At 41.7% G+C, this 16299-nt stretch overlaps 1 protein-coding gene across 3 annotated transcripts in view; it reads left to right on the top strand.

Moving 5' to 3' along the window:
• MDN1 (midasin AAA ATPase 1) overlaps positions 1-16299 on the top strand; it is a 174778-nt gene that overhangs the window by 62715 nt on the left and 95764 nt on the right. For all 3 annotated transcript variants that reach the window (XM_061623331.1, XM_061623330.1, XM_061623332.1), the window contains exons 40-52: positions 444-632; positions 2172-2261; positions 2374-2634; positions 4180-4450; positions 6433-6592; positions 7220-7336; positions 7968-8170; positions 8412-8557; positions 9801-10003; positions 10582-10802; positions 11467-11580; positions 12042-12171; positions 12963-13072. In XM_061623331.1, the coding sequence (XP_061479315.1) occupies positions 444-632; positions 2172-2261; positions 2374-2634; positions 4180-4450; positions 6433-6592; positions 7220-7336; positions 7968-8170; positions 8412-8557; positions 9801-10003; positions 10582-10802; positions 11467-11580; positions 12042-12171; positions 12963-13072 (2215 nt within the window). The remainder of the gene's footprint in view (positions 1-443; positions 633-2171; positions 2262-2373; positions 2635-4179; positions 4451-6432; positions 6593-7219; positions 7337-7967; positions 8171-8411; positions 8558-9800; positions 10004-10581; positions 10803-11466; positions 11581-12041; positions 12172-12962; positions 13073-16299) is intronic.

Below are 16299 nucleotides of genomic sequence, written 5' to 3'. Positions count from 1 at the left end.
TCTCGCAATAACCGGTAGATTCTACTGAGGACGAATCATATGGAATCCGAAATGCAGAAGTAACTGTTGGCCTCCTGGTCTCCCTAAATGGCATTCCTGATTCTTTGCTTACACACTAGATGTTCTCAAAAGAAATTTTGATCTGAAGTACTGTTCAGCGGAATTTGGGCACAATATGTAGCGTGCACAAACCCCCCGCCCACCCACCCCAGAAAATGGCATTTAAGTTTTCCTTGCTTTGGATAGTTTCTGAAATAAGAGCTTTCCATAAAGACTTTGAAAAGGTGGCAGTTCTAGTTAAATATGGCGTTGGCTTCCAAGAGCAATAAAATAGTTGTAGAATTCTTGGCTTGGTGAATGCTGCTTTGTGCCTTTCAATAATCTACTATAAACTGAAATACATTGGAGTTTTTTTAATGTCTTGAACTGTTAACTTTGTTCAGATTGATCAAGAGGTTATGACTGAGAAGAAGTGGGGGCATAAAGGTGGACCTTGGGAGTTTAATCTTCGTGACCTGTTTCGATGGTGTCAGCTAATGCTTGTTGACCAATCACCTGGCAGTTATGATCCAGGGCAGCACATGTTTTTGATATACGGGGAAAGAATGAGGACAAAAGCAGACAAGGAGAAGGTAAGGAGCAGGAAGAAGGTGCTTGGTCCTATTAATATTTACCCCCTTTTGCTCTTTTTACTTGTATGGATATATTAAGCCAGTTTTAGATCTTAAATGTAATTTTAAGTTCATTTTTTTGTACCTTTTCCACATTATTTGAAAAATCTGATGTCTTCTCTTTACGATTATCTCCAAAGCTTCAGATTAAATTAGTATTTCAGTTCAGCCCGGTGTAGGATTTGAAAGGACCTCATACAGTTTTATATTCCTTCACATGTTAAGGCTATATTAGCAATAAACTCCTCATAGTAATATGGGTTGTAACAGAGCTTACAACAGGTATGTATAAAAAGAGCCTGCTGAAGTGTACAGTTCTTTGGGATTGAGAAGCTTGATCAGACAAACAGATTCCACAGCTCTTTCGCTCACAAGGCTTGGGAACTCCCCTGGGCTGTGTCCTCTGCCAGTTTCCTTGAGTCTTAACAATCAGCCTTTGATGTGGATTTGCATAACACAGCTCTCTCTTTATTGCCCAGGAATTGGCAATAATTTACCAATATTTTTTTTTTGAGAGGCAGTTGAAAACTCACTGGCCTCATGTATGCACAGAATATTTTCACATTCTAAGCGGTTGATGTTCTCACAACATAATGCTTGATTCATAATTCATTTGAGCATTAGAAGGTGGACAGATTTGTATTCTAAAACAGGCAATTACAACCTTTGACATTATTTTATTTATTTATTTATTTATTTATTTATTGCATTTGTATACCCTCCCATAGCCAAATCTCTCTGGGCGGTTTACAACAATTAAAAACAGATATACAAATTTAAAAACACATTTTTAAAAAGCAATTTAAAAACATTGAAAGTAACTGCTGCAAGATTTCCATTAGTTAATGTTATTTCTTCAACAATATGAAGAGAGGTTGCCTTTATGTTAACTTGTAATGACAATAAATTTTTGCTTTTAAGTACTGCAAAGTAACTTTAAGAACGGATGTGTTTAATTGCTTTCCTCTTCTTTACTCATCCCTTCTTCCTTTTGTGTCATATATTTTACATTGTAAGCCTGTAGGCAACAACTGTCCTTTTGGCAGTTCTTATGTGAACTGTTCTGGGAGACTTTCTGGCTAAATAGCAGGGTGCCACATGCAATATATTAATACAGACCTGCAGTGTTTCATATACTTTATCTCAATAAGCCGCACAACAGCCCTGTAAGATTGGCTACTAGCATTAGCATATTGTTTTGTGTGGTGATTGAGGCCAGAAGAGGGTAGAGGGGCTACCAAGGGAGTCTGTGCCTAAGGCCACTTAACTCTTATTCAACTCAAGAAACTTTTTAAAAAAACAAGCTCACTTGGAAGAGGGACCATCCCCTAATTGCTTATGAAGCTTATGAATTGCTTATAATTATGTTATCATTGCAACATACAACCCATTGGGGGTGAACTGGTTTCTTATAATAGGCTTTTGGAAGTAGAAATGGAATATGAGGATTTTAGCATTTGATATGAATGTAATCTGACTCAACTTTTTTGCCTGCGTTAGGTAGTGTGTCTATTCAAGGACATTTTCAGCCAGAATTCTAAACCATATATAGGATCCAGACAGTTCCACATCACTCCTTATGACATTCAGGTGAGAGAGAATGAAAGCCATTACTACTGCAGCATGTTATTTCAGAATTTCTACTCCCCGTGGTGCACAGACACTAATATACTTGCTTGTTCTGTTTCTGATTCTACTGAAGGTTGGTTTCTCAATCCTCTCCCGTGCCAACTATGTTCCTCCTCCTGGCAGAAACCTGTCACTGCTCCACCATTCACTCCAGCCCTTGGAATCTGTCATGAAATGTGTGCATATGAGCTGGATGGTAATATTGGTAGGCCCTGCAGCTGCTGGTAAGACCAGCTTAGTTCAGCTTCTGGCGTATCTCACGGGTCATCAGTTGAAGATTATGGCAATGAACAGTTCTATGGATACAACAGAGCTGTTAGGTGGATTTGAGCAAGTAAGTATGTGTGTGTGTGTTCTTAATGTGTAAATGAAAACTAGTCAAATGCTAACAGGAATTCCATTTGCTTACATTTGGTAAATCTGTGAATGGGCAAAGTTTAAATTTCTTAATTGTGGATGTTCATTGCTAACAGAAAACGAAGCCTTTGGTTCTGTTTCTGTAAAGTAAAGGCTGCTCTCCATTCTGATCTATGGGACCTTTGCTATAACGTGCTTCTTGTGCCATTGCTCTGAGTAACAGCTGCACACTATTGGCACAGAATGATCATTTCCCAAATTATAACCCTTTAAAATATGGAGGGATATTCCCAGAAGCAGATAGGATCAAATTGTACCAGTGGAAAAGTATTCATTTAATAACAAAATAAATACAGAGATTTACAAGTGTAGGAGTGAGTGGTACATGTTTACCATATAAAAAGTTAATTGGGACTGATTGTTTGTTTGGTGCAAGGGAAGGCACAAATCAAGCCCTCCTGTTCCTTATTGAAAAGGTGTGTGTGTGGGGGGGGAAGAGTGCTGCTCCTGAATTTATTGTACTCAACCTCATCCAAATAGGTGATCAGCGAATGGTACAGAACATATATTGGTGTTGGAGTTTGACTTGCCAGTTCAGTGGAAGTGTGTCCACATTTCCCATACTTGTAAGGCAGGTGTAGGGAACCTGTGGGGGCTCCAAATGTTATTGGACTTCAACTCCCATCATCCCCAACTAGCATGGCCAATGGTCAGATGTCATAGGAGTTGTAATACAGAATCCTACCCCTGCTGAAAAGGATGTGTGTGATTCTCTCCCATGATTCATCAGCCATGCTAACAGACCTTGCTATTTTATTTATTTATTTATTTATTGCATTTCTAAACCGCCCTATAGCAACAAGCTCTCAGGGCGGTGTACACAAGGTAAAACCACAATTAAAATATGAACAAGTGTGGATTATAAAACATATCTAAGAACAGAATTAAAATACAAGATTAAAATGAAAATTATAATTACAATAAGTTTAAAATTAAAATTAAATTTAAGCTTAAAATGCCTGGGCAAAGAGGTAGGTTTTTACCTGGCGCCGAAAAGATAACAAAGAAGGCGCCAGGCGTATCTCATCTGGGAGGGCATTCCATAATTCGGGGGCCCCCACCGAAAAGGCCCTAGATCGAGTTGCTATTCTCTGGGCCTCCCTATGAGTTGGGACCCGGAGATGGCCCTTAGACGTCGAGCGCAGTGCTAACAGATCATCTGTCAACATCAATCAGGTTGTTGGACACAAGAGACAGTTGCAGTGGCAGCCCCATGGAGCTTCCTCTAATGGGATGTATGTTTGGCCCTCTCTTTAGCTGTCTTCAAGTGGGCTTAAAGACTTTTACATTCGCATCTGCTTTTAATTAATGATTTTGGACCCTATTTTTAAACTGCTACTCCTTTTGAACTACAATGTGTGGTATTTATTCTGATTTAGTCACATATTTGGTTAAAATGTATTTTAATGTGGTGAAAGAGATGGTGGTTCCAGCAGTGACTGAAGTAATAAATGTGCTATAGGTTGATATCATTAGGCCATGGAAGAGCTTGCTGGAGAAGGTGGAGAACATTGTAAGTACACTGCTAAGAGACAGCCTCCTCCTCACTGCTATCTGTCCGGAAGATGCTGAAATTGTGCTGCGTGCCTGGAGCAGTTTTGTTCTTAATTTCAAGCCCAAGTCTCTTGGGGAAGGGGATCAAAATATAACCATCGAACTAGTGAATAAATTGGAGGGAGTTCTCGCACTGGTCCAGCGACTGAATAACAAGATCAGCTCCTACTCAAAGTCAGGTATGCATGTAGACAAGAAATGGTAGCATTTTATTTTGTTCCTGTAAAGTAACAATGAAGGATGTATAAATGCCAGATACTGGATACTTTAGAGCAACAGAATGCAACAAACACAACACAGCATTTTAAATGCCATTCTGACATTACAAGTAAGACATTTTCCTGGTGAGGTTGGTGTCATTCATGAAGCAGTGTCACTTTGGTGTCTTTTACGAGCAAGAGCCCAGGGCGGCAAACAAAAGCACTAAAAACTTTAAAACATCATAAAAACAAACTTTAAAACACATTAAGACAAAACATCTTTAAAAACATTTTTAAAAAGAAAGTTTAAGAACATATTAAAAAGCAATTCCAACACAGACTGGGATAGGTCTCAACTTAAAAGGGTTGTTGAAAGAGGAGAGGTCTTCAGTAGGCATCGAAAAGATAACAGATGACACCTGTCTAATATTTAAGGGGAGGGAATTCCACAGGGTAGGTGCTGCCACACTAAAGGTCTGTTTCCTATTTTGTGCAGAACGGACCTCCTGATAAGATGGTATCTGCAGGACACCCTCACCTGTAGAGTGCAGTGATGGACTGGGTATATAAGGGATAAGGCAGTCTTTCAGGTATCCTGGTCCCAAGCTGTATAGGGCTTTGTATGCCAAAACTAGAACCTTGAACTTGGCCCGGTAGCAAATGGGCAGCCAGTGCAATTCTTCAGCAGCGAGGTGACATGTTGATGATACCCTGCCCCGATCAGCAGTCTCGCCACCGCATTTTGCACCAGCTGCAACGTCCGGACCAACCTCAAGGGCAACCCCACATAGAATGCATTATAATCATCCATCCTGGAGGTTACCAGTGCATGGACAACAGTGGTCAGGCTATCCTGGTCCATAAACAGCCACAGCAGTCTTACCAGCCGAAGCTGGTAAAAGGCCCTCCTAGCCACTGAGGTCACCTGAGCCTCTAGCAACAAAGATGGATCCAGGAGCATCCCCAGACTACGAACCTGCTCTTTCAGAGGGAGTACAACCCCATCTAAAGCAGGCAACTGACCAATTACCCGAACTCGGGAACCACCAACCCACAGTGTCTCCGTCTTGCTAGGAATAGACTGAGTTTATTGGCCCTCCTCCAGCCCACCACTGAGTCCAGGAAACAGTCCAGGGCTTGCATGGCCTCTCCTGATTCAGATGTTATGGAGAAATAGAGCTGGGTGTCATCAGTATACTGCTGACACCTCGCCCCAAATCTCCTGAAGACTGCTCCTTAGGGCTTCATATAGTTGTTAAATAGCATGGGGTTCACAATGGTACCCTGTGGTACCCTACAGCAGCACTTCCAGGGGGCTGAAAGACAAAAAACCCAATGCTATTCTCTGAAAATGACCTTGGAGATAGGATCGGAACCACTGTAAAACAGTGCCTCGAATACCCACCTCACCAAGTTGGCCCAGAAGGATACCATGGTCAATGGTATCAAAAGCCACTGAGAGATCAAGTAAGAATAACAGGGTTGCACTCCCCCTGTCCTTCTCCCGATAAAGGTCATCCATCAGGGAGACCAAGGCCGATTCCAAAATGATAAAATAGGCAGATTCACATTTTGTTAAAAAAAAATCCTGAATTTCTTTGATTCCTATATGCGTCAGAGGAAAATATAACATTGTAAAAAATAAACCAGGTCAGACTGGTATTGTCCACTCTGATTGGCAGTGGCTCTCCAGGTTCTCTGCCAGAGAGGCCTTTCTGTCAGTCGCTACTCATCACTTTAGCTGGCGATGCCAGGTATTGCACCTTTTGCATGCAAAGCATGTTTTCTATCCACTTTTGAAAGGACCACATTCCTCATTTGGCAGAGGAAGACAGACAGAGTAAATGTACTTCTGAATTAACACTGTGTGAATAAATATTGAATAATGGTCAGTTGGTTGATAAAAATCAGTTCATTGATAAAAAAAATCTTTCTAAGCACTCCCCCCTCCCCCATTTCAGAGTTTTCAAGACTAGTGGAAGAATTTCGCCATTTCAAACTGCAGGCTATTCAGTTTATGAATAGCAGCAACCATGGCACTTTTGAATGGGTTGATGGGATGTTGGTTCAGGCTTTACAGTCTGGAGACTGGCTTTTGATGGACAACGTTAACTTCTGCAGGTAAAAGCAACTATGTTTTTGAAATAAAAAAATTATTGTAAATACAGACTCCCACATAGGCCATTCACTTGATAAATGTCATTAAATCTCAGTTACAAAGTATGTACTAAATCAAAGAGAAAAATCCATCAACTTGTTGATCTACCCAAGGAGGTCTCTTTGCACCAGTAGACACTTCTGTGAACAGAAGGGAGAAGGCAATAAGGCATTTTCTTTTGATTCTCTCTTCTCTCATAGTATCTTGTGTTCCCTCCTGGGAATAAAAGCTGTTCTAGAGGGTTGGGGAACATTTTGGAACATCGGGGGGGGGTTGCAGAAGGAGGAAGGGTTTACAAAAGTCGCCTTCCTCCCCCTTCCATCCACAGAAGCAGACACTGAAGCAAAGACCCTTCGAAGGCAAAAAGGGAACAATTGACACAGTCCCATGAAATAAACCAAATTCTCAACAAACAGTATCATACACTTTTGTTTTTTCTTGTGTACCTGTATAATAGTAAGTTTCTGCATTACTGCCACATCTCAGGTGCTATAAAACTGATCAGTTCAAAGCCAGAGAAATGTTTCTATTGTTAATAAATTAATGTTCCAACTTAACTCCTTAACTTTTGTTTTACTTCTTGAATATAGTCCTTCTGTGCTGGATCGCTTGAATGCTCTGCTTGAACCTGGGGGAGTCCTTACCATGAGCGAAAGAGGGGTAATAGATGGTGTAACCCCCACTATCACTCCTCATCCCAATTTCAGGTGCTTACTCTCGTTGCACTCATTTGAATGGGGGATATTGCTTTGAGAATTGTAGTATGAATTGGGGTGAGAGCACCCACTCCTTAAAGTATCACTGTTCCAACCTTGAAAATAAGTGTAGGGTTGGGCTTCATTCAACTGGGAAAACAAAGTGGCATGTTGTCACTAGTGTTCTCTCACCACTTCCCAGCAAGGAGGCAGATCTCAAGAGTAGCATCATTTGCTGGGCAACAAAGCAACATGGCGCATTAATGCTAGTCTTTCCGTCTTCCCTCACTGCTCACGCGGGCACAAAAGTAGCATCCACAGCATGCCACTGTTCACTTAGCCAAGACCGGAGAGCAGTGTACTTTGCCACTTTTCTGGCAAGGGAAAGAGTTCCCATGTCGTGATGGTGAGGCTATTCATGTGTGCAGTAATTTTTTTTTTACTTTGCGCATAGGGAAGTTTATAGTCCTCAGTGCCAGGCAAACCGTGTGTGTGTGTATGTATGTGTATATCACCCTGATTTCTAAATATCACAGGCAAGTGCTAAATTACAAGCCCCCCACTCCGAGCAGCAGTATGAATGACATATCAGATGGGTGCCCTAAATAACTATACTCTTGTTATGCATATTGGAACTTAAAAGGCTTTTCCTTTCAATGGATCCTTCACACGGGGAAATATCCCGAGCCATGCGGAATCGTGGAATTGAGATATATGTTCCTGGAGACAGTAATTCACTGGATCCTCATGATGTGAAGCTGCTGTTGCATGGATTAGGCTTGCTGGGAAGTAGCACATGTGATGCACTCGTCGCTGTGCATACAGAAGCTAAGGAAAGCATAGCAGGTGAGATAAGCATGCGTAATAGCTTGATGCAACCAAATAAAATCTCTCCTTTTTAGTGATTGTGTTAGAGATGATTGGAAGGAGAGAGAAGGGGGAGCTTGAAATTTGAAAACTCCCAATTGCAATTTTGGTTTTATAATGTCCAAGCAGATTGTTTGAAAAGGAAAAAACAAACAAACTGATTGTTAAACTATTCTACAGAGGTGATCAGTGGATTGTAATGTTAGTTTTTCTTTCTCAGGTTCTACTTACACGCTGTCCTCTTTGATTAATGCCGCAACACTAATTGTGCAGCAGTTGCACGGAGGATTTGGCTTAGCAAAGAGCTTCTATAAAGCATGTTGGGACGTCTATGTCTGTACACAACAATTGGAAGACAATAAAAAGGTGATCTTTTCTTCATTACAGATCCACTCTGCTCTGTAGAGAAGAGGCAAAATGCTTGTTTAAAGCTTTTATATCCTACGTTTTTACCAGTTTTAGCCCCAAGGAAGCATAAATCATTCTTATTCCAAATGTACCAAAAATTAGATACTTGGCTGGTGCCACCATAGAAAAGGTCCTGTCCCCATTAGCCACCCTCCTAACCTCTTAAAGATGATGAATGAGCAGGGCTTCAGCTGAAAATGTGAATACACATTCCATGGTCTTATCCCACTCCCGTCCTGGGAGTTATTTATTTATATATATATATATATATATATATATATATATATATATATATATATATATATATAGTGTGTGTGTGAGGGAGAGATATGCACTTGCATTACCTGGGAGGGCAGGCCCCGTTGAACTCAGTGAGGCTTACTTCTCAGTAGGCATGCATAGAATATATTGGTCCTTCCTTAACTCCAAAATAAGTGGATGTTCTATAATGCAATATTGTGTTATAATTGGATTTAAAGTTAGTTTTGGTTTAGACTTGTTGCCTTGCATTTAGAAAAGTAATTCCTTCCAGCAACTAGCCTACCTAGTTCTCAGGATGGAGAGGTACATATTTGCAAAGACTGTAAAGATTTTTTTTTTTAAAAAAAACCGTCAAGACCTCCTTTCTTGGGTCAAGCCAAGATGAGACAACAAGAGATTCAGCCTCTATTTCCCACAAATGTTTTAAAAGGTAAATGCACTTGATGCAAACCCTGATTCAGACTTTATTGGGTACCTGTATATCTTGCCCTGTGGTGCAAATAGCAACTCCAGGAGGTGATCTGGATGGGGGAAATGGCACAAACACGATGGAGTACTGATCATAGATTTCCTGCTTGTTGCATCCAGTTTAGCCCTTCAGCTGTTCACATGAGGCTGGTTCACATTCGCATATTAATCACTCATAATCTGTAGCATCAAGTGGTGAGTGCAAAAGAGCCAACCCAGATTTTTCCCCATGGATCAGCTTTCATGTCGTCCAGTGTGAACATAAATATAACATGGTTCACAGTTTGAGCCATCAACAGTGAGAGACCATGTGCATATCTAGCATTAGGTGACTGATACATTTAATAGATTTTTGTAAAAGCACCTTTTTTTGCACACTTTTAAGTACAGGAATATTATAGAAAGAATACTACTGACATTTTTTTTAAAGCAGAACTTTAACTGCAACCTTCTGTGTCTCCTAATATATTAGCTTGTGCTGGAGTTGATAATGAAGCATGTTTCAGTTTTGGATTCAGATGAAACCAGGGGTGCTTCCCTCCTTGCCTTAGGATTGTGGCCAGATTCTGCATCCGGTGCTTTGTTTGCAGCAGAAGATTCTCTCCTTTCTACAGTTCATAATGATGGTCAGGTCCTGGCATATTGCTTGAACAGACTGAATCTGAAAAACAGCAGGTGGGCAAGAGTTGTTGCTATCCCAGTTGACAAGTAAGAGTTAACTATTCCAGGTGAGCAGCTTTTTGCCTGCCCCTGTATGTTAATAACTGAGCAGCTCCAGTATTTGAGAGAGGTTCTTTTTTTATTCTCTTGAGCACAAATAGTGAAATATGTGGTTTATTTTTCATGTTGCGGTGAAGTGCACAATAATACAAAGCTAAGCACATGCTTAATACAGGATAAAAGGATCTGTTAAAAGAGTAACAAAACCATTTCCCATGAAGCTAAGGATTTTGGAGTGCTGTTTATAACCAAGGAGCTACTTTAGGCACACTGCTTCAGGGATAATAGAGTTTATTTTCCTGAACCATGGTTAAACTTGATGTCTGACTACTTGGTAAAGGCTTATATATCCTGTGGTGATGAGACTTAGTTTGAAATGATGGTTTCAGTGTCTATCTGGGGTCTTACCCAGAGTTAAGATAACAAACCATTGCTAGTGCTTCATGTTTAGAGGCTATATCTCCACTTTAAAACTATATAGCGGGTTTGTTCTTTCCGTAGTTGTGATCTTTTTGCATGACCTCTTGTTTCAGGACACTCCCTCTTACTATACACGACTTTGAGAAAATTCTGCAATCTGCTAATCCAGATTGTCTCAAATTCAGTACAGTTGACACTAGTGCTTCATGGGCAGATGACATGGAGGTCCTTTCTGCAGCAGTTAAATTATTCATAGAGAAGGCAACAAATCAGGACTGGACACTGAGAGTTGGGTGGCTTAATCAGTTAAAAAAGAATTTGCCGGAAGTACCTGGTAAGTATTAACTCTTCTGCTTAAGCAAGACTATCCTAATGTTTGCTGGGGAAAGAGAAACATGCATGATCATGCAGCACAATCCTATGTATGTAAACTTGGAAGTAAGTCCCACTGTGTAGAATTTCAGCCTTACAGATGTTTTAGTTTTACTAGAGTTTTGCAAGTAAATATAAACTGCCAGAGGAAATAAAAAGCATAACATCACCAAAATAGCTAGCCAGAATAATGTGTATAATGAGTATTTGAAAGGTAACATGGACCAAAAAGTGTATGATCAGATTATACTCTTGACTCAAGAAGTTAAATTCCTTGGGTCCATGGCCTTCAACTTCTTGTTCCCCTGTAACCTGAGGGTTTGACTTCCTGTGTTGGCACCAATTCCGTTTCATCTTGATTAATTGCACTCTGGGCAGGAGGTGGGGTTGGCTCTTCTCTCAGCAGCAGCCACCCCATAAAAAGCCCTCTCCTCCAGTTGTGGGCCTTTCAGAGTGCCACCTGATGTGTAAGGGGTTGCTGCTAGCAGGAGGTATTCCCCCTCCTGTCCGCAAGTACATTCACAGGAGCCCTTTGCCCTTATGCATTGGATGGAAAGGGGTTGGTGGTTGGATCCTAGCTCATGCTTACTGAAACCATGAATGCACAGCTCTCTTTCTTTCTACAGATTCGGTATATACTGAGCTGGAAGCTGGTGCTGCATCTCTGAATAACTTCTACTTCAGTCCCCTCTCAGGTGCAATCAGTAACGTAATAAAGATGCTACAACCAAATATGACGGGTAAGGTGTCTTCTGTCTCCCTTGGTGGTGTGTGTGTGTGCGCGCAACACTTTATTGTGTGTTCTTCTCCTGTGCTTTTGATATAGTGAAGATTCATTTCAGGAACCGGTAGGCTCATTGGGAGATACTTCACGAAGGTAGCTTGTGACAATGCAGCTAAAACAGTGGTTTAGGAAACTTTATGTCAGTTTGGGAAGTGCTATTGTCTTTTTAAAAAAGCATAATAAATTGTATAATTGTGTATAATTGTTGTTACCCCAAATACATTCATTCCCATTTAAAAAATCTCTTCCCTCTTATATGCTGAATGTGTATTAGGTGTGTGCATATCTCATTTAGACCTGTGTTCCCCCACTCATTGTATCTATGCATATTGTTTACTGTTTCTTAGACTGAAGGAGAGGAGAAATGCTTAAAATAAAAACATGTGAGTTTTTATTTTTGTTTGACTGTCTTGTTAGATGAACATGTGATTCCTATGGATCCAAGATGGAACATGCAGTGTTTGGATATCATTAGCAATTCTGCAGATTTTGAAGCAGAAGAGCACTCAGATCAGCTCCTTACTCTACTGAAAACACTTTCAAATCGGTGGGTTTAATCACACTTGTGCTATTTCCAGGATGGGGGACCTGTGGCTTTCCAGATGTTGTTAGTCTTTCAGTGCCCCGTCTTCCCCAGCCAGCATAGCAGATGGTCAAGGAAGATGGGAGTTGTAGTTCCAGCAACATCTAAAGGGCCAAAGGGTCTCCACTCAGATGCAATTATTTTGACTAGAAAAGTTAAAGTTTATCATTACTGTGATCTATAATATTTCCCACATTTTAATTTGGTTATTAAGTCTGTAATCTACACACTTTAGTTGATTAAAAGAAAATATTTTTTAGCCCTTTCAGTTCTTGGCTCGGTTTTCTTATGGAAGGCAAGGTATAAGGCAACGTTCTCCAACCTGCTGCCCTCTATATGTTTTAGACTACAACTCACATCAGCCTCAGCCAGCATGCTGGGAGCTGTACTCCAAAACATTTGGAGGGTACCAAAGCATATACCAAAACCTTAATTTCACAAGAAAACTCATGCAGGTATTTTTAAATAAATCATCCAAAATACTTGTGCATCTTCCACCATTACACACTATCATAGTCTGAATTCTGCTACCTGTCTCCGTGTTGCATATCTAATAAGAATTATAAATTCTCTGGTCAGGATCCATTTCACGTTAACATTTTGTAGTGTCTAATGCTTTGTTTGTATTATATAAATATTAAATAGTCACAAACTGATACAGTGTATGGGCTGTTGTTTACTCTTAGCAGAGTCTTGACTTCCTCTTAACATAATAATTTAATTACATCTGTGTGTTTGTTGTATTGTAATTACAGGGCGATACTGTTTCTGGACCGGGAGAAAAAAAGCTATGTTGAAAGGAGCTTAATTAATACCAAAAAGCCAAGAACTAGTGCTTTGAGGATATCGCTAGAGTTCCATAAAGGTATTCATTTCATCATTTTATTTGTATGCCGCCTTTCCACGTAAAATTGTCCTCAAGGCGGCTTACAGCAAGGTGAACAAAAATACATCTCAAAAACAATTGCAAAAACAATTTCCTAATAACAAAAAATAATAAAACAGTGACATAACAAATATAATAAGCAAAAACAACTTTTCAACATTATGAACATAATAAAATCTTTAAAAACAAAGAAGTAACCATTAACACCCCAAGCCCCTAAAGAAAACCATTTACTATATCTCCTACAAGATTTCATTATTCAGAGTGGAGGCTTGTCTTGTATCAGCACAGTCTCTTTGTAAGCGGAGGTGTGGACTCCAAAGTTTAATAGTAAGTATGTAGGCTTCCAAAGTCACAGAAGAGGCAGGGCAGGTGGTCTCCCAAGCTGGCAGCATGAATGAAAACCAAATTTAGCATCCTGGCATTGTTTTCTGACCATAACAGATAATGTGCACAAAGAAGCTACAGCTACAGAAAATATTATCATTGTGGAGTTGCAGATAATTTATTTGGGCTTCCTACAACCATTAGAGATCTCCGTACTTCATTTATTTATTTAATTTAATTTATTTAATTTAATTTATATACCGCCCTAAGCCAAAAAGGCTCTCTGGGCGGTGTATATAGAGGATAAACAAGAAAAAGTATGAATAGAACAAATATAAGAAAATCAAAAAGCAAAACAAAGAACAAAAACCAAACAACATCAGAATATACCACTAATGAAATACTGTTTTAAAATACACTATAAAACAATTTTTTTTAAAATAGAATATTTAAAAAATTTAAAATGCCTGGGAGTATAAAAAGGGTTTCACCTGGCGCCGAAAAGATAGCAGCGTCGGCGCCAGGCGTACCTCATCGGGGAGACTATTCCACAATTCGGGGGCCACCACCGAAAAGGCCCTGGATCTAGTCACCGCCCTCCGAGCTTCTTGATGTGATGGCACTCGGAGGAGGGCCTTAGATGTCGAGCGCAGTGTACGGGTAGTTTCATATTGGGAGAGGCGTTCCACCAGGTATTGCGGTCCCATGCCGTGTAGGGCTTTATAGGTCAAAACCAGCACTTTGAATTTAGCCCGGAAACAAATAGGAAGCCAGTGCAGACGGGCCAGAACAGGTGTTATATGAGCGGACTGTCTGGTCCGCGTCAATAGTCTGGCCGCTGCATTCTGGACTAACTGTAGTTTCCGAACTGTCATTCAAGGGCAGCCCAACGTAGAGCGCATTGCAGTAGTCCAACCTAGAAGTTACCAGAGCGTGAACAACTGAGGCGAGGTCATCACTGTCCAGATAGGGACGTAGCTGGGCTACCAATCGAAGATGGTAGAAAGCGTTCTGTGCCACCGAGGCCGCCTGGGCCTCAAGAGACAAGGAAGGATCGAAAAGAACTCCCAAGCTACAAACCTGTTCCTTCAAGCTTGGCTGCTGTTTACGATCTATGGTTTGGGCCTTGCTATATGTGCCTACACTGCATAGGGTGTGGCCCATCTTTACTGAAGAGAGCCTTTAGTGTAATTGTTCAAAGGTTTTGGAATCACTTGTGAAGAGGTCCAGAGTAGTCCTTGAGTCTTTTGGAGAGAATGCAAAATATGCCATTTTCCACAGGAGGACTGCCATCAAGCGGGTTATAGTTCCACCTATCGTCCGAAGGCAAGAATGTTTTGAAGTCAAGACTAGGGGCGTCAGACCCCTCCCACTCTCCAGTACATTCTTGCCTTCGTCCATGCAAGTTGGAGTATATAGCTTAACGTCTAGATAAGTTTTTGTGTATTTGTGTGACAGGGTGTGGAGGTTTTGTGTGTGTATTCCCGTTATTTCCCTTCCCTCTGTCTTTTACTTTAGAGTCTGTGGGACTGACTGTTCTTTGTCTTTTTGCCTATTTTTTCCCTCAGTCCCTAGCTATTTACTGGGAGACCGCGGCTGCAGTTCTCCCTCAGGCGGCGGATGCAGCCCTATTCCGGGAGCTTGCAGCTGCAGCTCCCTGCCTAGCCGAACGGCGATTCTGGGAGACCGCAGCTGCGGTTCTCCCTTCCTCAGGCGGCGGACGCAGATTTAATCCAGGAGCTTGCGGCTGCAGCTCTCTGCTTTGCGCCGCCGCTCTTCCCGTACTTTTTCAGCTCGCCGCCTATTTTCGCAGCAGCTCCCTTAAGTTTTTTCCTCTCCAGAGCCTGCGGCTGCAGCTCTTTCTACCTTCAGTGTCCCTTTACTGTTGGGCTGCCCCGCCTCCCCCAGCTCGTTCCGCAGCATTTTAAACCTCGCGACTGCCTTCGGAGCCTGCGGCCGTGGCTCCTTACCCTTTGCAGTTTCTCTTTGCCGTTGCCCCCCCTCCCTCCTCGCTTGCTAAGTCTGTCCCAGCGGCTGTAGGGATTTCACTGGCTGTTTTGCCCTTCAGCAGTTATTAACTGGCTCACCCTCTAAGCCGTGATTGCGCTTCTTAGCCCCGCGGCTGCAGAGCGTTTTTTTGAGGACGCTTTTTGAGCTCGCTGGTGCTCCTCTGTGACCCCCATTGCTTCTTCATTGCCCCACAGCCTTTCTGATTGGCCAGTTTTCCCGCTCTTTTCGCGGGCGCCATTTTGTTCCTCCCCCTTTTTTCCTGCCCTTTCTGTTTGGTCCTTTCAATAGTAAAGGATTCTGTTCAAGGCCTTTTCTATCAGTTTCTGTGTGTATGCTGCAGGGTAGAACATCTATAAGCCTGCTATAGGTTCTTCAACACACTGCTGACTGAAGCTGACTATTGAAGCTGTTTCGTGTATCCAGCCTATTTGGAACTGTACATTCTGCCCCATCCGTGGCCGTGTACCAAGGCTGTTGATACTGTACATTCTGCCCCATCCGTGGCGGTGTACCAGCTCTGTTGAAATTGTACATTCTGCCCCATCTGTGGCCGTGTACTTAGCCATCTGAGCCGGTGCATTCTGCCGTGTACTGAACCCCCTTGAAAATATATGATGGCGGAACAGCCAGCGACAACTCAGGCAACCAAGCCTAAACAATCTAAGGCGGCCAAGCATAAGCACACCAAAGCGGTTGCCAAAACTAAACATGTATCCAGCCACAGCACAACCAAGCGGCCACACTACGTCTCGGTTCCGGTTTCCGAGGGGGCGGGCCAGGAACAGTTAACGAATCTCTTTCATTCTCTGACTGCATCCTCCGAGGAGGACTTTGCTGGGTTTCCTGACCAGCCAGCAGCCAGCCACCCT

Source organism: Rhineura floridana, chromosome 4, assembly GCF_030035675.1.
Source record: "Rhineura floridana isolate rRhiFlo1 chromosome 4, rRhiFlo1.hap2, whole genome shotgun sequence".
Lineage (NCBI taxonomy): Eukaryota > Metazoa > Chordata > Lepidosauria > Squamata > Rhineuridae > Rhineura > Rhineura floridana.
Note: the sequence above shows the minus strand (reverse complement) of the source record. Positions and strands in the feature narration are given on the sequence as shown.